The sequence below is a fragment of the Salmo salar genome, chromosome ssa02 (genome assembly GCF_905237065.1).
Source record: "Salmo salar chromosome ssa02, Ssal_v3.1, whole genome shotgun sequence".
Lineage (NCBI taxonomy): Eukaryota > Metazoa > Chordata > Actinopteri > Salmoniformes > Salmonidae > Salmo > Salmo salar.
In genome coordinates this window covers 80,061,695-80,087,322 of record NC_059443.1, presented here as the reverse complement: position 1 = coordinate 80,087,322, position 25,628 = coordinate 80,061,695, and the positions used below count along the sequence as shown (strand labels likewise).

At 41.5% G+C, this 25,628-nt stretch overlaps 1 protein-coding gene across 2 annotated transcripts in view; it reads left to right on the top strand.

The window, feature by feature from the left end:
- Window positions 1–25,628, top strand: part of LOC106595283 (zinc finger protein 345-like) — a 51,656-nt gene that overhangs the window by 1,217 nt on the left and 24,811 nt on the right. The window contains exons 2-3 of one of the 2 annotated variants that reach the window (XM_045710961.1): window positions 8,774–8,987; window positions 9,650–11,463. The exons of the other annotated variant lie outside the window; for it this stretch is intronic. Of the exons in view, the coding sequence (XP_045566917.1) occupies window positions 8,792–8,987; window positions 9,650–11,430 (1,977 nt within the window). The 5' untranslated portion in view covers window positions 8,774–8,791 and the 3' untranslated portion in view covers window positions 11,431–11,463. The remainder of the gene's footprint in view (window positions 1–8,773; window positions 8,988–9,649; window positions 11,464–25,628) is intronic. 2 annotated transcript variants of the gene reach the window in all.

Below are 25,628 nucleotides of genomic sequence, written 5' to 3'. Positions count from 1 at the left end.
GCCGCTTGAGAAGGCTTTTGCGGCACAATTAAGAAAGAATGTTTCCATCAAAATAATGCATCTGTGAAGCAGGGAAAAGTAAGTATTTCGGGGTTACGGATCTTCTTCTATGGTATAATGGCGTTCTCAACAATTGGATGTGCATTCCACCACCTACTGTGGGGTGGATAATAAGGATCCTAAAAAGGAAATAATGTGGGTAATATTTATTTATTTTTTCATACAAACTATCAAAAAAGAAATTAACTAAACAAAATCAACCTGCTTTTCTGTAAAAAAATTAATAATAATAATTCTAATCAGGTCCCTAAACAGGCTCAGAAGACTTCTGTGAGGACGGGACATTTCCTAGCGACAATAGTCCTTGCAGTGCTTCTGCCGTGAAGTCTCGGAGACCCGAAAACATATCTGCTGCAGATATAATGATATCCAGCTTCTTGGACTTGTAAGACACTTGTGCTGTACAATTAATCACTGTGGCTATAAATGCCACAAAATCCACTTTCTTTACAATGAGTGTATCCAGATAACTTGATTGTCTTAAAACACTAGCAGTTGGTTGCAATGCCTCCCCCGCCATATCTTCAACACTGTTTCCTCTTCCCCCTTCAACTCTCTTCACTGCCTCCACATAGGAGATCCCTAACACAGTTGCAATATTTTCCATTCACAGATTCTTCAATACCATACTTCTCCCATCTGCAAACATTTGACACATGACCATATCCTTTACAATTCCCACCACTGTTAACGGTTTGGACCCAAACTCTCTCACTGGCATACCTGACAAAACCAAAGCTTACATGTTCAGGTCTCCTCAAACAATAATATCGACAGGCTTTTCTCCTTCCTTCCATTCACCATACGGGTCAGGTGACGTGCACTGACCACTCCTGGGACTCGTCATCTATATCCAATGAGACTCCAGCTATAACTCCTTTGGCAGGCGCCTTACTCCGAAGATCAATACAGGTTACTTCTGACAGATCTAGTGCAAACTTGTTCATCGACACAATTAACCAAAACAAGGCCGATTCTAGTCACCTTGATTGAATCCACCTTTCCCACTGCTTTCTTTACAGTCCTTGATATTACAAATGGATTCCCAAATGAACCTCCTTGTCCAAAAAATGCAGTCCAATAAGAAGTGCGTTATTGGACCGGTCCTTGTCTTCTACTACAACTTTTGTGCGTTTTGTTCCATTCTTTGATTTCACTAGTTTCCATTCGTTGTCACACACTTCACTTGTCACACTTTCAGATTCAAGCACAGTCGCCATTTCCGTCAACTCGCTTCTTGGACCTCCGTCGCAGATCTTTTTGGAATCCTTCAGAATAAGAGTCCCGTCATGTACAATGCATTCAGAAAGTATTCAGACCCCTTGACTTTTTCAACAACAAAAAAATTACGTTACTACCTTATTATAATATTGATTTAAATATTTTTTTTACTCGTCAATTTACACAAAATACCCTATAAAGACAAAGCAAAAACAGGTTTTTAGATTTTTTGGGCAAATTTATAAAAATAAGAAAACTGAAATATCACAATTTATAGACCCTTTCCTATGAGACTCGAAATTGAACTCAGGTGCATCCTGTTTCCATTGATCATCCTTGAGATGTTTCTACAACTTGATATATTGGACATGATTTGGAAAGACACACACCTATCTATATACAGTGCATTCAGAAAGTATTCAGACCCCTTCACTTTTTAAACATTTTGTTACGTTACAACCTTATTCTAAAATGGATTCAATTGTTTTTTTCCCTCATCAATCTACACACAACACCCAATAATGACAAAGCAAAAATAGTTTTTTAGAAATGTTTGCTAATTTATTACAAATAAAAAACTGAAATATCACATTTACATACAATACCAGTCAAAAGTTTTGACACACCTACTCATTCAAGGGTTTTTCTTTATTTTGACTATTTTCTACATTGTAGAATAATAGGGAAGACATAAAAACGATGAAATAACACATATGGAATCATGTAGTAACCAAAAAAGTGTTAAATGAATGCTTTTCCAACAGTCTTCAAGGAGTTCCCAAATATATATTTTACATTTTAGGTTCTTCAAAGTAGCCACCCTTTGCCTTGTTGACAGTTTTGTACTCTCTTGGCATTCTCTCAAACAGCTGAGCACTTGTTTGCTGCTTTTCCTTCACTCTGCGGTCCAACTCATCCCAAACCATCTTAATTTGGTTGAGGTTGGGTGATTGTGGAGACCAGGTCATCTGATGCAGTACTCCATCACTCTCCTTTTTGGTCAAATAGCCCTTACACAGTCTGGGGGTGTGTTTTGGGTCATTGTCCTGTTGAAAAGCAAGTGATAGTCCCGCTAAGCGAAATCCAGATGGGATGGGATGGCGTATCGCTGCAGAATGCTGTGGTAGCCATGCTGGTTAAGTGTGCCTTGAATTCTAAATAAATCACTGACAATGTCACCAGCAAAGCACCATCACACCACCTCCTCCATGCTTCAAGGTAGGAACCACACATGCGGAGATAATCCGTTCACCACCTCTCTAATTCACCTACTCTGCCTCTCATAAAGACACAGCGGTTGGAACCAGAAATCTCTCATTTGGACTCATCAGACCAAAGGAGAGATTTTTACCGGTGTAATGTCGATTGCTCGTATTTCTTGGCCCAAGCAAGTCTCTTCTTCTTATTGGTGTACTTTAGTAGTGGTTTCTTTGCAGCAATTTGACCATGAAGGCCTGATTCACGCAGTCTCCTCTGAACAGTTGATGTTGAGATGTGTCTGTAACTTGAACTCTGTGAAGCATTTATCTGGGCTGCAATTGCTGAGGCTGGTAACTCTCAAACTTATCCTCTGTAGCAGAGGTAACTCTGGATCTTCCTTTCCTGTGGCGGTCCTCATGAGAGCCAGTTTCATCATAGCGCTTGATGGTTTTTGCGACTGCACTTGAAGAAACTTTCAAAGTTCTTGAAATTTTCCGTATTGACTGACCTTCATGTCTTAAAGTAATAATGGACTGTCGTTTCTCTTTGCTTATTTGAGCTGTTCTTGGCATTAAAAAAAACTTGGTCTTATACCAAATAGGGCTATCTTCTGTATACCACCCCTACCTTGTCACAACACCAGTGATTGGCTCAAACGCATCAAGAAGGAAAGAAATTCCACAAATTAACTTTTAACAAGGCACACATGTTAATTGAAATGCTTTCCAGCTTTCCAGGTGACTACCTCATGAAGCTGATTGAGAGAATGCCAAGAGTATGCAAAGCTGTAATCAAGGCAAAGGGTGGCTACTTTGAAGAATCTGAAATATAAAATAGATTTTGAATTGTTGAACACTTTTTTCTCATTACTACATGATTCGATATGTGTTATTTCATTTCATACAATATAGAAAATAATAAAATAAAGAAAAGCCCTGGAATGAGTAGCTGTGGCCAAACTTTTGACTGGCACTGTAAGTATTGAGACCCTTTATTCAGTACTTTGCTGAAACACCTTTGGCAGTGATTACAGCCTTGAGTCTTCTTGGGTATGAGGCTACAAGCTTGGCACACTTCTATTTCGGGAGTTTCTCCCATTCTTCTCTGCAGATCCTGTCAAGTTCTATCAGGTTGGATGGGGAGTGTGACTGCACTGCTATTTTCAGGTCTCTCCAGAGATGTTCAATCGGGTTCAAGTCCAGGCTCAGGCTGGGTCCACTCAAGGACATTCAGAGACTTGTCCCGAAGCCACTCCTGTGTTGTCTTGGCTGTGTGCTTCGCCCCAGTCTTATGTCTTGAGCGCTCTGGAGCAGGTTTTCATCAAGGATCTCTGTACTTTGCTCCGTTCATCTATCCCTCGATCCTGACTAGTCTCCCAGTCCCTGCCACTGAAAAACATCCCCATAGTATGATGCTGCCACCTCCATGCTTTACCGTAGGGATGGTGCCTGGTCTCCTCCAGATGTGACGCTTGGCATTCAGGTCAAAGAGTTCAATCTTGGTTTCATCAGACCAGAGAATCTTGTTTGGTCTGAGAGTCCTTTTTGCAAACTCCAAGTGGGCTGTCATGTACATTTTACTGAGGAGTGGCTTCCGTCTGGACACTCTACCATAAAGGCTTGATTGATGGAGTGCTGCAGAGATGGTTGTCCTTCTGGAAGGTTCTCCCATCTCCACAGAGGAACTCTAGAGCTCTGTCAGAGTGACCATCGGATTACTGGTCACCTCCCAGACAAAGGCCCTTCTTCCCAGATTGTTCAAATTGGTCGAGCGGCCAGCTCTAGGAAGAGTCTTGGTGGTTCCAAACTTCTTCTTGGGAACCTTCAATGCTGCAGAAATGTTTTGGTACCCTTCTATAGTTCTGTGCCTCGACACAATCCTGTCTCGGAACCCTACGGACAATTCCTTCGACCTCATGGCTTGTTTATTGCTCTGTCATGCACTGTCAACTGTGGGACCTCATATATAGAGAGGTGTGTGCCTTTCCAAATCATGTCCAGTCAAGTTGTAGAAACATTACAAGGACGATCAATGGAAACAAGATGCACCTGAGCTCAATTTTGAGTCTCATAGCAAAGGGTCTTATGTAAATATATATATTTTTTTCATTTGCAAAATAAATTTGACCTGTTTTCACTTTGTAATTATGGGGTGTTATGTGGGGTATTGTGTGTAGATTGATGAGGGAAAAAAATGTATATAATCCATTTTAGAATGTGTAACGTTCTAGGGGTCTGAATATTTTCTGAATGCACTGTATACCAAACATTATGGAATCCTTCAGAATAAGTGACCCGTCGTGTATACCAAACATTATGGAATCCTTCAGAATAAGAGTCCCGTCGTGTATACCAAACATTATGGATATACTGAGAGGATACATGTCTCTCCGCCCTAATTATGGGAGTGGTTGTCCACAAAGTGGCACAGTGGGCTGTCTAGCTCCTGCCTATCCTTTCTTTGGATTGGTCGATACATCTCATTATTGTAATCCTTTTTTAAATATTTGATGAGGGTTGTTGTCGTCAACCGCCTGTATTCAATGGAGAGAGATGCTATGTCACTTTAATAATATTTACATATCTTGCATTACTCATCTCATATGTATATACTGTATTTTATACCATCTATTGCATCTTACCTATGCCGCTCTGTCATCGCTCATCTGTATATTTATATGTATATATTCCATCTCTTTATTTAGATTTGTGTGTATTAGGTAGTTGTTGTGGAATTGTTAGATTACTTGTTAGATATTGCTGCATTGTCGGAACTAGAAACACAAGCATTTTGCTATGCTCGCAATAACATCTGCTAACCATGTGTATGTGACCAATAACATTTGATTTGATTTATGCTACTACAATATAGTGTCCTACTTATTATCAGTACACTCGTAACGACTTAAACATTACGAAAACTCTATTCTATCAAATAAACCTTGTGTAGCAAATAAGCCATTGCTTTTTTTGTTGACCAAATTCGACTCACTCTCATTGACCTCCATACAAAACCTCCTAGCTTGGTGGGCAAAACAACGAGAAAACGCCACCTGCTGGAGATTTGCAGCCAAGTTAGGCCTCTCTTCCTCTCTGTGTATACTTTGTAAATTAATAATTAGTGCGAAAATGTGCAGAATTATATATATATTTTATACTTGTTATCATTATTCAAAAGGCACTCGCACATCTGAGCCATCTTTTTTTGCTGGTGCCTGGTAACAGTTGAATAAAATGAGAAAAAAGGAGAAACCCGCACACTGCTCTTGATAGTATCACTGCTCTTTAATAACCTTTACGTACGGGCCTCGAGGCCTTCATCGGAGTTTACGTACGGGCCTCGAGGCCTTCGTCAGAGCTTTTGTGAGTTTAAAAAATATATATGCGCCCTCATGTAAACATAGCCCCACCCACATCCATTCCACGCATCAAATGGGGTTGGAGTCGAGGGAAAACAAATAAGTGCTACCAAGTATAACAATACACAAAACGTATTAAACACGTCTGTGAAACCACAATGAGGACATTTGACCTACCAAGCAAGTTTAAAAAAAATCATCGGGTACAGCGCAAGGAAAAACGTCAGAGTAATCTGAAATAGGGGCGTAATTCATGTTCACTGTTACAACATAACATACGTAGACGTTTCATCATTAAGACCTTTAGGAAATAATGTCTGGAGGGTGAAAATCCCAAAACACTCTCTGTCACTCAGAGTATTATTAATATCACCTCCCTTGTCTGATATCTAGACTTTCTCTATGCCACAAAATCTAAAGTTAGAAATGTCATGTGTTAGGTCATTAAAATGTACTGCGACTGGATAATCCCTGTCGTTTCTCCTGATTTGAACTTTTATGTTCACTGATTCTCTGTTTTGAGAGAACGAGAGGTTTTACCTACATCACACAGTCTACATGGACATTTAATCATGTACATAACATGGGTGGTGGAGCACGTAATAATGTCATTTATTTAGAACCGTTTTCCTGTATGTGGGTGGCAGAAATATTCACACTTCATCATATTGTTGCACTGTGCTCAACCTATGCATTTATAGCTCCCATGTGGAAGAGCCTGGCTGATTTTTATTTTGTGGCTGGCAGTTGGCATGGACCAATTTATCTCGTAAATTGCAACCTCTCCTCGATACAATACGTGGTGAATTCTTAAATTCAGCTGGCAAAGCTGGGTCCATTGATAAAACATGCCAGTGTTTCTTGACAGCATCTCTCACTTTTTACAAGTTCAAAGTGTATGTGGTGGTGAACATTACAGAGGGTTCTTTAGCTTTAGTGGGTCTTTTTTGTAGCAGTTCATCTCGTGTTTTCTCCAATGCCATATTAAGAGTTTCATCCACACATTTGTGGAGAGTAGCCTCTTCTTAGAAACCTATTGCCCATCTCCGCTCCTTTTTCTAGATAGTCCTCTGTGGAGTGGCATATACGGCGCAGTCTGAAAAACGGGCTTCTTAGAAGTCCTCTTTTTAATGTCTCAGGGTGGAAGCTGTCCCCCTGTAATAGAGTATTTCTCTCCGTTTCTTAGTTGCAAACAGAGTTCCATTTGATTTCTCAATCCACATATCGAGGTAATAAACACGTTTAGTGTCCCATTCAATAGTGAATTTGAGATTGGGGTCAATGTCATTGAGTAGTGCCATAAAATCTGACAGCTCTTCTCCCCCCCCATATGCAAAGAAATTCGTCAATATATCGATATCACTTCAGGACTTTATTCAAAAATTGATTTTTGATTTTCATTGTTCACAAAACGTTCTTCAAAATGACCCACATAAAGGTTAGCATAGCTCTGAGTGAATGTGGAGCCCATCGATGTTCCATTCCTTTGGAGGTATCATCAAACCTGAAATAGTTATTTGTCAAAACATATTCAGGCAGCTCTAGAATAAAGTTTGTTGGTGTGTATTCGTTAGTATCTCTGTCTCTCAAATAGTGAGCTAGGGCTGCCAGCCCCCCCCCCCCCCCTGTATGGGGAATGCTAGTATGTAGACTCTCTAAAGTATTTCTATAAGATATTATTTGTTTATTATTTCAAGCCTAAATGGTCAACAATGTTGTTTGTGTGTGTTCTCTTATCTTCTGTACGTTGTGCTGCAGTAAAAGGTCCATTCTACACAGGAACACTTTTAGTTTCCAAGTCCACAGAGTTTACACCCAGAGGAGCATCGCTGCTCATTTTGCGGCCCTTAGAGTGGCCAATCAGTTTAAATCCACTTGTTTGTCGTATTGGACATAAATATTGCACTGTACATAATCGATTGTGTGTCTATAAAACCAGGGTCCAATCTACTCACTATAGTCTAGAGCAGGGGTGGGCAAACTATTTGGCTCAAGGGCCACATCGGGATTTTGAAATTCAACGGATGGTCACATTTTTTGGGGGACCAATTGTTTGTTAAAATCAATTTGCGGGGAACTCCCGAGTGGCGCAGCAGTCTAAGGCCCTGCATCGCAGTGCTTGAGGTGTCACTACACACACGGGTTCGATCCCAGGCTATGTCACAGCTGGTCATGACTGGAAGACCCATGAGGCGGCGCACAATTGGCCCAGAGTCGTCCAGGTTAGGAGAGGGTTTGGAAGGCCGAGATTTCCTTGTCCCATCGCGCTCTAGCGACTCCTGTGACGGGCTGGGCGTATGCACGCTGCCACGGTAGCCAGGTGTACGGTGTTTCCTCTGACACATTGGTGCGGCTGACTTCCGGGTCAAGCGGGCATGGTGTCAAGAAGCAGTGCGGCTTGGCTGGGTTGTGTTTCGGAGGACGCACGGCTCTCGACCTTCGCCTCTCCCGAGTCCATACGGGATTTGCAGCAATGGAACAGGACTGTAACTACCAATTGAGATACCACAAAATTGGAGAGAAAAAGGAAACACTTTTTTTGTTTTAGGAAGTTGTGTGGTTTAACTTTGCATATTGGTTTTTCATACATTTGTGTCTCAGCATCACTCTGTTACCTTGGAATTGTCCCTAATTCTAACACAAGAAAGTGCTTGTGTTGCCTGTTTGAATAGGTTACTGAAGATGGGGTGGTTATTAGTGATAAGAATATCAAATGAATATGCTTGTACTCAACAGCCAGTGTTTTTCTTCACTTATAGCCTAATCTGACTGGCTGTTGCCCTCAAGCCTATATTTATTTTATGGAAAAAGGGTTCCTGCTGGACGGGATGTGTGGTTAGCTAGCTTAGATACATTTTTGTTGTCTTTTCTGGAGCGATGTCACAATCTAGGTTTGTGAAAATCACCCTGAACTCTTTCGGTATCCTCTTTTAGATCCACCTCCAGCCTACCATGTCTGAACCGGGTTTTGGTTGTGGCGTTCCAGCCCAGAGAAGCTCACAGCGGGGTCCAGAGATGCTGTCAGTGATGCTGGGGGACTGCAGTCAAACAGTGGAATTCAATGTGATTGTCAAAGAGGAGGGCGAGGAGAGAGAAATCAATGAGCGGGAGGAGGAAGAGAGAGAGGAGGACAGGGACTCTGACTCAGGTAAATTCAGGCTAACAACCTCTTTGGTTCAGAGGTAAACAACCCAAAATAACTATTGATTTTCTGGTTCGTTAAGAAATGGTAACTTACATATGTTTTTGGGTGTTGAATAAAATGTTAATTCAGAATATTTAGGCAAGTTAGCTGGCTAACTCATTGATTATGCTTTGTAGTATAACCCTCTGGCTTCTGTATGCGTAAGAGGGAAGGCAAGTGCCAAAACAAAAATGGCTACCTAACACCCTCTTTGGTTCAGAGAGGTAAACAACCCAAAATAACCATTGATTTTTCTGGTTCATTAAGAAATGTTAACTTAGATAGGTTTTTTGTTTTTGAGTCAATTAGACCATGCCAATTTCAAGCTCATCTTTAAAAAAATACATCTGAATATTTAGGCAAGTTAGCTGGTTAACTCATTGATTCTGCTTTTTGTATTATACCCCTCAGGCTTCCGTATGTGTAAGAGGGAAGGCGAGTGCCAAAACAAAAATGGCTACAGACCAATGTGCAATGAATGCATTGTAATTTGACAATTGTATTATATATGTGTGATGCAACAAGCCCCTTGCAAAGTATTTATTTCAATGCTCTGTTAATCCTAATGACTGTTGAATCCTGCATTGTTAAGCTTTCTTACCCTATCTCTGTTCATATTCTTACAGGAGAGAGCCCCTACCCAGACCCAGACAATGAGCCCAGTTCCACAGCATCAAGACTACCTGGGCGTGGGAGTTACCCATGCCCTCAATGTGAGAAGAGTTTCAGTTCCTCAACTAACCTAAAGAATCATCAAAGAGTACACACTGGAGAGAAACCTTTCGACTGCTCAACATGTGGGAAGAGTTTCAGTGAGAAAGTAAACCTTAAGAGACATGAGAGAGTACATAGTGGAGAGAAGCCTTACCACTGCACCACATGTGGGAAGAGCTTCAATCATTCAGGAAGCCTTAAGCAACATCAGCGAATACATACAGGGGAGAAACCTTACCACTGCTCTCTTTGTGGGAAGAGTTTCAGTCGGGCAGGAGACCTGAAGACTCATCAGAGATCCCACAGTGAAGAGAAGCCTTACCACTGCTCTCTTTGTGGGAAGAGTTTCAATCAGCCAGGAAACCTAAAAAGTCATCAGCGAATACACATTGGAGAGAAGCCTGCCTGTGCTTTAAATTTGATTGTCAAAGAGGAGGAGGATGAGAAGGAAATCGATGAGAAGGAAAAGAGAGGAGTTGAGGAAGAGGAGGAAAATATTGGTGTAATTGACCTATGTACATCAAGACTTCCTGGTCGTGGGAGTTACCCCTGTCCTCAATGTGGAAAGAGTTTCAGTTCTTCAGGTAATCTAAAGAATCACCAACGAGTACACACTGGAGAGAAACCTTTCCACTGTGCCACATGTGGGAAGAGTTTCAGTGAAAAAGTCAACCTCACGAGACACGAGAGGGTACATAGTGGAGAGAAGCCTTACCACTGCACTCAATGTGGGAAGCGCTTCAATCATTCTGGAAGCCTTAAGGAACATCAAAGAGTACATACAGGAGAGAAGCCTTACCACTGCTCTCTTTGTTGGAAGAGTTTCAGTCAGCCAGGAAACCTTAAGAAACACCAGAGAATACATACAGGGGAGAAGCCTTACCACTGCTCTCTGTGCGGAAAGAATTTTCGTTTTGCAGGAGACCTAAAGAATCATCAGAGATCACACAGTGGAGAGAAGCCTTACCAATGCTCTCTGTGTGGGAAGGGATTCACTCAGCTAAGAATTCTTAAAAGTCATCAGAGGATACATATTTTAGAGACGCCTGCCTGTGCATTCAATGTATTTGTCCAGGAGGAGGAGAGTGAGAGGGAAATCAATGTGGAGGAAAAGAGAGATGTTGAGGAAGAGGACAATAGTGGTGTAGTTGACTCAGATATATCAAGACTTGTTGGTCGTGGTCGTTACCCCTGCCCTCAATGTGAGAAAAGTTTCCGTTCCTCAAGTAATCTAAAAAATCATCAAAGAGTACACACTGGAGAGAAACCTTTCCACTGCTCCCAATGTGGGCGGGGTTTCAGTGAGAAAGTAAACCTTAAGAGACATGAAAGAGTACATAGTGGAGAGAAGCCTTACCACTGCACCATATGTGGGAAGAGTTTCAATCATTCAGGAAGCCTTAAAGAACATCAGAGAATTCATACAGGCGAGAAACCTTACCACTGCTCACTGTGCGGAAATAATTTCCGTTTTGCAGGAGACCTAAAGAATCATCAGAGATCACACAGTGGAGAGAAGCCTTACCACTGCACTCAGTGTGGAGAGAGATTCACTCAGCTAAGAAGTCTAAAAAGGCATGAGAGAATATCCATTGGGGCGAAGCCTGCCTGTGCTTTCAATGTGATTGTCCAAGAGGAGGAGGATGAGGGAGGAGAAAGAGAAGTTGAGAGAGAGGAGAGTAACGTGAAATAAAGGTGAAGTGAGGATACATAAGCGTCTCTGTAGGTATGGAAATTCACACCTATCCTTGCAATGGCATCTTCTGTGACAACATGGTCATGGGCAGCACCATTTAGGGCTATCTTCATTTTCTTTTACTTCTATGAGTGTATTGGAAGTTCACAAAGGAACTCAACTTGAATACCATCACCACCACCACCTAATGTGCTGGAGAGTGTATTAATCTGACCTTTGTTTTGACAGAGAGTCAATGCTGAGACCAACGTCTCTTTTACAGATGAACCCTGTATTGCACCACAATACACATTAAACTACCAATTCATATACACATTAATATACAATAAACACATTACACTACACATTCATATGCACAATAAACACTTTAAACTACACATTCGTATGCCCGTTAAAATACATGTAATTATACACAACAATACACGAAAACCAAAACACAATCATAAAAAAACAAACACATTCAGAAACAATATCCCCTAACAACCATCTGAAATGCCCTAAAGGCACTAATTCCTCTATTGTAGATCATTCCACACACAAGGCGCAAGGAAACCAAAGGCTGATCTACTTAAATCTCTAAACACCAAAGGAGTCTCTAAAGTTAATAAATTGGACCCTTTTTTTCCAATTCTCGCCTAAAATGACATACCCAAATCTCGCTGCCTGTAGCTCAGGACCTAAAGCAAGGATATGCATATTCTTGATACTCCCAGGAATGTCATACATGATGGATCATTAGCTTATACACAAACCTTCACACATCTAGATGGCCGGGCAGGGTGGGTGTGGAGCCAGAGACCGCAGGGGTTCAAACTGTAGAACCCAGTTCCTATATTTAAATATAACAATAACAATTTAATTTATCAAATAAAACTATGCTACATTTTATCTCTGGCCGTGGTAAGTTATTTGTTGTTATGCATTCTCCTCAAACAATAGCATGGTATTTTTTCACTGTAATAGCTACTGTAAATTGAACAGTGCAATAAGATTAACAAGAATTTAAGCTTTCTGCTCATATAAGACATGTCTATGTCCTGGAATTAGCGCACGTTAGCTCAACCGTCCCGGTATAGGGACACCAATCCCGTAGAGGTTTTTAACCTCTATGGGCTAGGCGGGACGAATTCGTCCCACCTACGTAACAGCCAGTTGAATCCTGTGGCGCGATTTTCAAAACCTTTGAAATGGTATTACTTCAATTTCTCAAACATATGACTATTTTACAGCTATTTAAAGACAAGACTCTCGTTAATCTAACCACACTGTCCGATTTCAAAAAGGCTTTACAACGAAAGCAAAACATTAGATTATGTCAGCAGAGTACCAAGCCAGAAATAATCAGACACCCATTTTTCAAGCTAGCATATAATGTCACCAAAACCCAGAAGACAGCTAAATGCAGCACTCACCTTTGATGATCTTCATCAGATGACAACCCTAGGACATTATGTTATACAATACATGCATGTTTTGTTCAATCAAGTTCATATTTATATCAAAAACCAGCTTTTTACATTAGCATGTGACGTTCAGAACTAGCATAGATCTAAATAATTATGAATAGATCCACCATTGAGCACAAAAACAACACTTGTTACAGAATATTTTACATAAAAATAACAATTTCATCTTCAAATAATATTTTTGCAGGAATCTCCTTGCGAATGATTTTGCCGAAGATTGTATCTCCGCCGGCCTGGGCAACCTGAGCTTTTGCTATCTCAGACTTAAATTAAAACAGGTCAAAGTACAAATGAAGTACAAGTAAATTAATAAAAGCAAACAGAGCAATAGAAATGTGATAGCAAACTTCCGGGGAATTCGCTAACATTTTACTAAATTACTCACGATAAACGTTCACAAAAAGCATAACAATTATTTTAAGAATTATAGATACAGACCTCCTCTATGCACTCGATATGTCCGATTTTAAAATAGCTTTTTGGTGAAAGCACATTTTGCAATATTCTAAGTACATAGCCCAGGCATCACGGGCTAGCTATTTAGACACCCGGCAAGTTTAGCACTCACCATAATCATATTTACTATTATAAAAGTTTGATTACCTTTTGTTGTCTTCGTCAGAATGCACTCCCAGGACTGCTACTTCAATAACAAATGTTGGTTTGGTCCAAAATAATCCATCGTTATATCCGAATAGCGGCGTTTTGTTTGTGCGTTCCAGACACTATCCGAAATGGTAAAGAAGGGTCGTGCGCATGGCGCAATTCGTGACAAAAAAATTCTAAATATTCCATTACCATACTTCGAAGCATGTCAACCGCTGTTTAAAATCAATTTTTACGCCATTTTTCTCGTAGAAAAGCGATAATATTCCGACAGGGAATCTCCTTTTCGGCAAACAGAGGAAAAAATCACAAAGGCGGGGGCGGTCGGGTCACGCGCCTAAGCCCAGAGTCCCTTGATCGGCCACTTGAGAAAGGCGATAATGTGTTTCAGCCTGGGGCTGGGATGACGACATTCTGTTTTTTCCCGGGCTCTGAGCGCCTATGGACGACGTAGGAAGTGTCACGTTAGAGCAGAGATCCTTAGTAAAAGATAGAGATGGAAAAGAAGTTCAAGAAATGGTCAGACAGGCCACTTCCTGTAAAGGAATCTCTCAGGTTTTGACCTGCCATTTGAGTTCTGTTATACTCACAGACACCATTCAAACAGTTTTAGAAACTTTAGGGTGTTTTCTATCCATATGTAATAAGTATATGCATATTCTAGTTACTGGGTAGGAGTGGTAACCAGATTAAATCGGGTATGTTTTTTATCCAGCCGTGTCAATACTGCCCCCTAGCCCTAACAGGTTTAACCAACCCTGTGAATGGGTTTGAGGCAGCTGCTCTTTTATAAATAGTATCACCATAATTGAGAACAGGTAGAAAGGTTGACAGCTGAATCTGCTTCCTTCTGACTGGAGAGAGACAAGATCTGTTTCTGTAATAAAAAAAAACTACATTTCATACATTTCATTGTAAACATAAACATCGGACGGTGAGAACAGAGGATTTTTACCACCAGCCAATGTGATGACATCACAGAAGCTCTCGCCATTCAAACTTCCTGCCAGTTCATTGTGAACGCTTTAACCTATTTTATATCCAACAAGGTTCTTCTTTCCTGATTTTATATACATTTTTTTATTGCTAAAAGTAAGTGACCAAACTACAGGGTTTTTAGGGAAGGGTATAACATGTCTAAAGTGCTGAAAGTTTCCAAAAGCACAGTGGTCTCATCATTGGGTTATGGAAAAAAATATAGAACTACCCAGAATTGGCCTAGAGCTGGCCATCTGACCAAACTGAGCAACCGGGTAAGAAGGACCTTGTTCAAGGAGGTGACCAAGAACCCAATGACCACTGACAGAATTACAGTGTTCCTAGGCTGAGATGGGAGAACCTGCCAGAAGGACAACCGTCTCTAGAGCACTTTACCAATCTGGGCTTTATGGGAGAATGGCCAGACGGAAGCCACTCCTAAGAAAAAGGCACATGACAGCAGGCCTGAAGTTTGCAAAAAGGCAAGTAAAAGACTGAGAGCATAAGGCAAAATAATCTGTGGTCTGATGACACAAACATTTAACTATTTGGCCTGAATGCAAAGCTCTATGTCTGGAGAGAAAAAAACAGGAACAGTTCAATCACCTGTCGAACACTATCCCTACCATGAAGCATGGTGGTGGCAGCGTAATGCTTTTCAGTGGCAGGTACTGGGAGACTGATAAGGATATAGGGAACAATGAATGAAACCAAATTAGGGCTGACCCCATTTTTAGTCTACTGGTTGATTGTTTCGTCGATAGGTTGTTGGTCGACTGAGATTTCTTTAGGTGTGCAGTCACAAATATATATATATATTGGGGTTTTTTGTCACGGTGCACAAGACATCTGCCTGATTCACGCCTGTCTTGGTGGACTAATCCTTTCCGGAGGCCACGGGGATGGTACAGTCAAACACTCTAAATTTAAAATTGTAAATGGTTATATTATGTAAGAATAATGGTTCAACACTAATAAATATAATATTATTTTATAACAAATGGTTATAAAGCATAATGTTCAGTGCGCCGTTGAATTGGCGCCATTTCTGTGCTCTGTGCGTAATAGCAAAGTTAACCATCATATTGGTGTTGTTTACACTATTCCTAACGGGCAGAAGAATAATATCGTAATCTTAACAGCACCTGTTTGTCACACATAATATGCATGCAGCTCTGGCTCCTATACCCTCCTTTTTCTTTATCTCATGCTTCTTGTTGTTATGATCATCATTATAATAATGTCATTATCATGCTTCTTATAATAGTCTTCTATAACCACCATTGATGCTTAAGAGCACATCCTGTTTCATCTTAATACTGTAATATTAATCAATCATTCATTCATCACACAAATCATTCTTACTTTGGAATTTTTTTATTTCACCAGGCAAGTCAGTTAAGAACAAATTCTTATTTTCAATGACAGCCTAGGAACAGTGAGTTAACTGCCTTGTTCAGGGGCAGAATGACCGATTTTTACCTTGTCAGCTCGGGGATTTGATCTTGCAACCTTTCGTTACAAGTCCAACGCTCTAACCACTAGGCTACCCCATGCCCCATGCAATCAAGCATTTTGGTTTTAACATAAAAGAACAAAAGGAGCTTTGGATAATTAGCCTAAACAATAAATAAACCGGCATAAACAATACATAAACCGCAATTCACAAATGCATGCAACTGTTTTACTCTTTGCTGTAATAAAGGCTTTATATATTTTTACAAAAAATGAATTTAGTGTTGTTTACACTGTTCCAAACATGTTTCAAGGGTTGAGGGAGTAGGGAATGTTTTTATGTTTTGTGTTTATGTTTTTTTACTTTATTTTTTAGTCAGAGGAACAAGTAAGAAACAAAATGGCTGTAATTATGGTGCAGCTTCAGCACGGACAGCGGTGATAAACACTTGCTGTGCTGTGGTGCCTGTTCGCTGCAGTAGGGAGGAGAGAGAGACAACGTGCGCCAGTCACACAGGCACTCGCTGTCATTTCTTTTTAACACAATGTGGCCATCGGGCCACATCATTTGTGTGTCTTAATTATTTCATCAAATGGTGCGCTTAAAGCATCAGACAAGCTTAGTGCATATAGTTGATTTTATTCAAACACATATGGAAAAATACACGTTTAAACATTTCGACCAATCGATTGGTCGAAAAAACAGACGACTCTCGGTCAACTAATTTATTAATGTTTTTGTTGGGAAAAGCTCTAAGGCAAATAAAGGCAAATCCTTAATGAGAACATGCTTCAGAATGCAAACGACCTTAGACTGGGGTGAAAATTTACTTTGCAACAGGACAATGACCAAGCAACGCTGGAATGACTTCAGAACAAGAATATGAAAGTCCTTGAGTGGCCCAGCTAAAGCCCAGACTTGAATCCCATTGAAAATCTGTGGAAAGACTTGAAGATTGGTGTTCACTACTGCTCCCCATCAAACTTAACAGAGCTTGAAAAAAAGCTGCAAGGAAGAATGGGAGAAAATCCCCAAATCCAGATGTAAAAAGCTGATACAGACATACCCAAGATGACGCGAAGCTGTAATCACAGCCAAAGGTGCCTTCTACAAAGTATTTACTCAATGGTGTTATTGACTCAAGGATGTGAATACTTATGTAAATGAGTTATTTCTGTACTTCATTTTCAATAAAATTGCAAACATTTCTATAAACGTGCTTTCACTTTGTCATTATGGGGTATTGTGTGTAGATGGGTGAGGAAAAAAAGATTCAGTTTTCAGGCTGTAACAACAAAATGTGTAATAAGTCAATACTTTCCGAAGGCTCTGTAGACAAGTTCACAATCATATATCAGTCATAGTAAGACCCCAGAAATGTTGCATATGCACAAGGTGCACCTGTGTAATGATCATGCTGTTTAATCAGCTTCTTGATATACCACACCTGTCAGGTGGATGGATTATCTTTGCAAAAGAGAAATACTCTAACAGTGATGTTAACAAATTTGTGCACAGAATTTGAGAGAAATAAGCTTTTTGTGGGTATGGAACATATCTGGTTTATTTTATTTCAGCTCATGAAACATGGGACCAACACTTTACATGTTGTGTTTGTATTTTTGTTCAGTGTATGTTGGCTAGGCCTTCTGTAAATAAATAATTTCACCTTATTAGCGTAAAATATACGGTCAGGTCCATAAATATTGGGACATTGACTAAGTTATTATCATTTTGGCTTTGTACGCCACCACAATGGATTTGAAAGGAAAGTGCAGACTTGCAGCTTTAATTTGAGGGATTTACATCCAAATCGGGTGAACGGTGTAGGAATTACAGCACTTCTTATATGTGGTCCCCCCCAATTTCAGGGGCTCAAAAGTAATTGGACAAACGAACAATTATAAATTAAATTGTGAGATTTAATACTTGGTTGCAAATAATTTTCAGTCACTGACTGACTGAAGTCTGGAACCCATATACATCACCAGATGCTGGGTTTCTTCCCTGGTGATGCTCTGCCAGGCCTTTACTGTAGCTGTGTGAAATGCATGCTCAATTGGATTCAGGTCAGGTGATTCTTATTTTCAATGACAGCCTAGGAACAGTGGGTTAACTGCCTTGTTCAGGGGCAGAACCACAGATTTGTATCTTGTCAGCTCAGGGATTCGATCTTGCATCCTTTCAGTTACTAGTCCAACACTGTAACCACTAGGCTACCTGCCGCCCCAATCCACATCTTTGTGAAGTCTTCTCTTGAATGTTGACTTTGGCACAGATACGCCTACCTCCTGGAGGGTGTTCTTGATCTGGCCAACTGTTGTGAAGGTGATTTTCTTCACCAGAGAAAGAATTCTTCTGTCATCCACCACAGTTGCTTTCCGTGGTCTTCCGGGCTTTTTGGTGTTCCGGAGCTCACCAGTGCGTTCTTTCTTTTTAAGAAGTACCAAATAGTTGATTTGGCCACACCTAATGTTTTTGCTGTCTCTCTGATGGGTTTGTAATGATGGCTTGCTTCACTGGCAGTGACAGCTCTTTGGACTTCATATTGAGGGTTAACAGTAACAGATTCCAAATGCAAATGCCACACTTGAAATCAACTCTAGACCTTTTATCTGCTGACTTGTAAATGAGCTAATGAGGGAATAACACACCTGGCCATGGAACAGCTGAGCAGCCAATTGTCCAATTACTTTTGATCCCTTAAAAAGGGGGGACCACAAAAAGTGCTGTAATTCTTACACTGTTCCCCCGATTTGGATGTAAATACCCTCAAATTAAAGCTAAAGTCTGTACCTTCAGCTCATATTCATTATTTAATTTCAACTCCAATATGCTCTGGTAGACCGCTAAAAATAATAATAACTTGGTCAATGTCCAAATATTTATGGACCTGACTGAATATCCTATAGACTATGCAGAGCCGTGGTCGGGTCCATTCGGATCTATCAGCTGTAGTTCCATAGACCCGAGATCCGATGACAATCAAGCAGGACCCACCCTGACCTGAGGGACAGGTTAGAATTTCAGACCAGAACGGCCCGGGTCTCGGGTATATTGGGTCCACCCGGACCTTGAAGACCTCTAATTGACACTCAAAGTTAACAATATGAGTGTATTGTTATGTCATGATCTGCTTGTAAACTGTGTAAAATGTTGTCAACTATCCTTCAACTGAATTATAAATACAAACAGTTCCAACTGTCTGTGTGGCTCCTCTTCTTCATTAAAAGTGTATTATGTTGGTAGATTGTCTTTATCGGATGACAAGTCAGTATAGTAACATTATGATAATAAAGGATAACAGATGTTATACACTGTTGAAATAATATAACATCACACTGCTGATATAAATATAATGTAATGATAGCTGTCTTGTTTTGGTTGAGAAATCTATATGCATTTGTTTTACTTGAATTCTGTCTGTCGAGATGTCTCTATGACATCACCACGTCAGTATAGGAAACTGGGAGCTTGTTACACGGACAGTGATGGAGTGAAGACATGTTGAAGTTTACCTCCGAGTCTCATTAATTCAGTATAATATCCTAACTTAGCACACGTTGTACGTATAGGCTTTGAACAATGGCGACGAGGATAACGTTTGAAAAAACGATAGTTAAAATCTGAAAAGCGAGTTAGTGTCGTCAAGATGGAAAACGCTTTGCCGAAATGTGACTGCGACAGTGAGCCTGCTACGCTCGGTCCATGCTGGACCAGGTGGTTGATGACGTTTGAGCTGTTCGCGGATGGTAAACGATCAAATCAAATCCAGTATTTGTCACATGCGCCGAATACGACAGGTGTAGACCTTACAGTGAAATGCTTACTTTCAAGCCCTTAACCAACAATTCAGTTTTAAGAAAATACCTAAAAAAAAGAAAGGTAAGAGATAAGAATAAGAAATCATTAAAGAGCACCTGTATATAACAATAGCGGGGCAATATACAGGGGGTACCAGTACAGAGGCAATGTGGAGGCTATATACAGGGGGTACCTGAACAGAGTCAACGTCAATGTGCGGCCACCGCTGTCTAGGTAATTGAGGTAATATGTACATGTAGGTAGAGTTTTAAAGTGACTATGCATAGATAATATGCATACAATACTGTACGGTGACGTTGATGCGGTTACAAAACAACGGAGGAGAGCTTTGCTTCTACATCATGCAGGGATAGATGTGCAGGACATTTTCTCCAAACTCGCAGACACCGGAGAACCAACGGACTTAGGTCAGGGCTGTGGCTGCGTTAAACGTATACTTCGTGCCACAAGGTGAACACAGCGTTCGTGAGACAGACATTTTATCAACTGGCACAGAAAACTGGCGAGACAGTTCAGCAATTTGTTACTCGTCTTAGACAATGCAACTAAAGATTGTGACTTTGCTGGAGATAAGGATAATCAGATTAGAGATGCCATACTGAGCCAGTGTAATTCTGAACATGTGCGCCGTAAACTATTGGAGGAGGCCCCTGGGCTAACATTAGCATGGCCACTTGAGCTAGCCGCACAACGTGAAAGAATGGAAGTGCAAATGTCCTCCACGCGTGTGAGTACAGATGCTAAAGAGACCGTGCATCGTGTTCTCAAAAAGGAGGGGAAATACCACAAAAAGAGGACGGAGAAGGTGTGCTATCGTTGTGGACACGCAGATCATTTCGCAAAGGAGGCTGCTTGTCCAGCACGTGGGCAGACCTGCAAGAAATGTAATGGGAGGGACTATTTTGCCCCCCAAAATGTGCAAGACCAAAAGGTTACAGGACACAGAGGAAATATGTTGATTCAGAGGAACAGAACCGAGACCATGCATTTGTGGTAAATGAGAAATGTTATCTCAGACAGGATCACCTTCTCAGTGGGAGGGGTCAGTTTATTCATGTTAATTGGCTCCGGGGCCAGAGTAACATAGTAGATGAGAGCACATGGGAAATGTTGAAAGCCAAGAAAATCACTTGCTGTTCATCACTGACTGATAAAAAGCTATATGCATGCTCATCACGTGAACCATTACCAGTAAAAGTGGTTTTCACATGCCAAATAAAGATAGGCAAGCGCAGCGCAGGCTGAGTTCACTGTGAAATGTGGACGTGGAGAGCTGTTGCTAGGTAAAGAGACTGCTATTAAATTGGGTGTGCAAAAAGTGGGTGTTGACATAGCAGCAGCGACAGATGTAAAAACACAGATAAAACAGCAGTAGCCCAAGTTGTTTGAAGGGGTGGGAGATCAACCTACATGTTGATAGCAGATCAACCTACATGTTGATAGCAGATCAACCTACATGTTGATAGCAGATCAACCTACATGTTGAAGGGGTGGGTAAGCTAAACACATAGCAGATCAACCTACATGTTGAAGGGGTGGGTAAGCTAAACACATAGCAGATCAACCTACATGTTGAAGGGGGTGGGTAAGCTAAACACATAGCAGATCAACCTACATGTTGAAAGGGTGGGTAAGCTAAACACATAGCAGATCAACCTACATGTTGAAGGGGTGGGTAAGCTAAACACATAGCAGATCAACCTACATGTTGAAGGGGTGGGTAAGCTAAACACATAGCAGATCAACCTACATGTTGAAGGGGTGGGTAAGCTCAACACATAGCAGATCAACCTACATGTTGAAGGGGGTGGGTAAGCTAAACACATAGCAGATCAACCTACATGTTGAAGGGGTGGGTAAGCTAAACACATAGCAGATCAACCTACATGTTGAAGGGGTGGGTAAGCTAAACACATAGCAGATCAACCTACATGTTGAAGGGGTGGGTAAGCTAAACACATAGCAGATCAACCTACATGTTGAAGGGGTGGGTAAGCTAAACACATAGCAGATCAACCTACATGTTGAAGGGGTGGGTAAGCTAAACACATAGCAGATCAACCTACATGTTGAAGGGGTGGGTAAGCTAAACACATAGCAGATCAACCTACATGTTGAAGGGGTGGGTAAGCTAAACACATAGCAGATCAACCTACATGTTGAAGGGGTGGGTAAGCTAAACACATAGCAGATCAACCTACATGTTGAAGGGGGTGGGTAAGCTCAACACATAGCAGATCAACCTACATGTTGAAGGGGTGGGTAAGCTAAACACATAGCAGATCAACCTACATGTTGAAGGGGTGGGTAAGCTAAACACATAGCAGATCAACCTACATGTTGAAGGGGTGGGTAAGCTAAACACATAGCAGATCAACCTACATGTTGAAGGGGTGGGTAAGCTAAACACATAGCAGATCAACCTACATGTTGAAGGGGTGGGTAAGCTCAACACATAGCAGATCAACCTACATGTTGAAGGGGTGGGTAAGCTCAACACATAGCAGATCAACCTACATGTTGAAGGGGTGGGTAAGCTCAACACATAGCAGATCAACCTACATGTTGAAGGGGTGGGTAAGCTAAACACATAGCAGATCAACCTACATGTTGAAGGGGTGGGTAAGCTAAACACATAGCAGATCAACCTACATGTTGAAGGGGTGGGTAAGCTCAACACATAGCAGATCAACCTACATGTTGAAGGGGTGGGTAAGCTCAACACATAGCAGATCAACCTACATGTTGAAGGGGTGGGTAAGCTCAACACATAGCAGATCAACCTACATGTTGAAGGGGGTGGGTAAGCTCAACACATAGCAGATCAACCTACATGTTGAAGGGGTGGGTAAGCTCAACACAAAGCACATCAACCAACACATGACACCAGTAGCACAGACCTTTAGGCGTGTTCCATTCCACCTGAGAGAAGCTGTGGATAGAGGAACTACAAAACATGGACTTAATGGAGAGAGTGGATGGTGCAACACCCTGGGTGAATCCAGTAGTGTTAGTGCCAAAACCGGACCGCGATATAAGACTGTGTCTGGACATGAGACATGCGATCATACGTGGCAGGTACCCAATCCCCACAGTTGATGAACTTTAGCAAGGAATGAATGGGTCTGTCACGTTCAGTAAACTGGAATCTTAAATGGGGGCTATCATCAACTGGAGCTAACACCAAAGTCAAGAGGCATAACGACGTTTGCAGTGCATAATGGGATATACAGATATAAAAGACTTTGGAGTTCCATCGGCGAGCGAGCAGAATCAACGTGAAATCGCATCAGCAACTGGCAGGCATCGAGGGGTTTGGAGAATATATCGGATGACATCATCGTCCATGTCCCAGACAAAGGAGACCCATGACCAGTGGCTACATGCTGTCCTCAATAGGCTGGAGTGTTTTTTTGGGGCTGACTCTCAGCTCAGAGAAATGTCAGTTCAACATGGGGCAAATTGGTGTTTAATCGGCCCAAAGCTGAAAGAGTGAGAGCAGAGTGGTCGAGGCCAGTGAGCCTGAGAGACGTCATCAGAGGTTTGTAGCTTTCTAGTTCCACTTTGGACCAGGAAACAGAAGGAGAAGAAGGAGAAGAAGAAGTAGAAGGAGAAGAAGAGAAGAAGAAGGAGGAGAAGAAGGAGAAGAAGAAGGAGAAGAAGTAGAAGAAGAAGGAGGAGAAGAAGGAGGAGAAGAAGGAGAAGAAGAAGGAGAAGAAGGAGGAGAAGAAGGAGAAGAAGGGAGAAGAAGGAGAAGAAGAAGGAGAAGAAGGAGAAGGAGGAGAAGAAGGAGAAGAAGGAGGAGAAGAAGAAGGAGAAGGAGAAGAAGGAGGAGAAGGAGAAGAAGGAGAAGAAGAAGGAGAAGAAGGCATTTCAGACATTTTAAAGAGGAACTGTCTAAAGCCGTCGACACTCTCACATACGTTGACAAAGACACTCCCCACACAACAGCAGACGTAGGACCAGCGGGCCTATAGGAGCTGTGCTCCTGCAAGAACAACACAGAGAAATGGTTCCAGTCTGTTATGTGAGCAGGAGTCTGAACACAGATATTCACAAACTGAGCGTCAGGCCCTTGTGATGGTTTGGCCTTGTGAAAGGCTTCAGCCGTATGTATACAGCAGGGAGTTTGATCCAGTGACTGATCACAAGGCGTTAGAAGCTATTTGACAGTCCTCGCTCAAAGCCATGCGCTCGCATCGAACGGTGGGGTGCTGAGACTCCAACCCTATGACTTTCGTGTTGTCCACATATCAGGGGGGAAAAAACAACATGGATGACCCTCTGTCTCGTCTAATTGGAGAGACTGCAGTGAAAGACTCACACACACACACACGGAGCAGAGGAGAGCGTGAGATTTGTGGCTGTGAACGCAACTCCAAATGCAATGACCACAAGGGAAGTGGAGAGAGCATCAGCTACAGACGAAGAGCCAAGAGAGCTGAGAAATGCTCTGCAGAGTGGGTGTTATGAGACATGCCAGGCCTATAGCAAATGAACTGTGTGTAATCCGACAGTTAGTCCTAAGGGGAACAGGCATTGTTTTACCACGTGGACTTTGTGTGATGGCTGTAGCCTTAGATCACCAGGGACATGTGGGAATTGTAATCACAAAACTACATGTCATGAGTAAAGCACGATGGCCGGGCATTGTACAAGGCTGCAGAGAGACGCGTCAAGTCCTGCCATGGTTGTCAGATTGTAGCACGACCAGACGTGCCAGAACCGCTGAGACCCACAGAGCTACCTGAAGGGCCGTGGCAGGATGTCACCACTGACCTATTGGGTCCACTACCAACATGACACTCAATCACTTGTAGTTGTAGACAATTACAGCAGATATTATGAATATAATATCATGCAATCTACTACCACAGGAAAAAAAGGTGATTGATAGTCTGGAGACTATTTTCACTCGTCATGGTCTACCATTAACAATCCGATCTGATTGTGACCCACAGTACATGTCATCCCAGTTCCAGAACTTCTGCCAGGAAAATGATGCTGAGCAGAAAGGCAAATCCAAGATCTATGCAGACAACCGTCGCAGAGCCAAACACTCTGACATGGACATCGGAGACCAGGTTCTCCTAAAACAGGACAAGAACAGACAAGTTCACAACAACCTTCAACAAGATACCACACACTGTGATCACTATAGAGGGAAACAATGTGCTTGTTCCATCTCCAACGGAGCCAGCTATTCCAGCAATACAACATTCATGAAGAGCTATAGAATTGAGGAGCCAAACCCACAACCAAAGGACAGAGACTGAAAGAGAGAACAGAGTCCTACTCTGAGACATTACATAGAGGCCAAACCAGAGACCATCTGTGAGGGACCGCCACAAAGACCACGGACCAAGCTAGTCAGGCCTCACAGACAAATTAAACTGCCACAGAAGTTAACAGACTTAGACATTTAAATAATTATCCTGTACTGCAAGGGGTAAAGAAAACAAGCATAAACTGAAAAAATGACAAGTACAACGGACTAATGTGAAGACTGAATGTTTGAATTATGTTGTGAAAAAGGTGCAAAATGTTTTGTTACAGTAAGAAAACAATAATACTACTGTTTTGTTTTTCTTAGAAGTAGGCTTAAAATGGAATGTCCATTAGGAGAACAGAAATAAGACATTGAACAGATTTCAGTTGTTTATTGGTAACACAACGGTTGCTATACAGGTAAAGAATGAGTGTTGTAGTGTATGTCAGAGAGGCCCAGCGTCATCCGGGTTAGGGTTTGGCCCGGGCTAGGCCATCATTGTAAATAAGAATTTGTTCTTAACTGACTTGCCTAGTTAAATAAAGGTTAAATAAAATAGATTAAAAAAATGTCAGGTTGACATTAAAGTTCATGT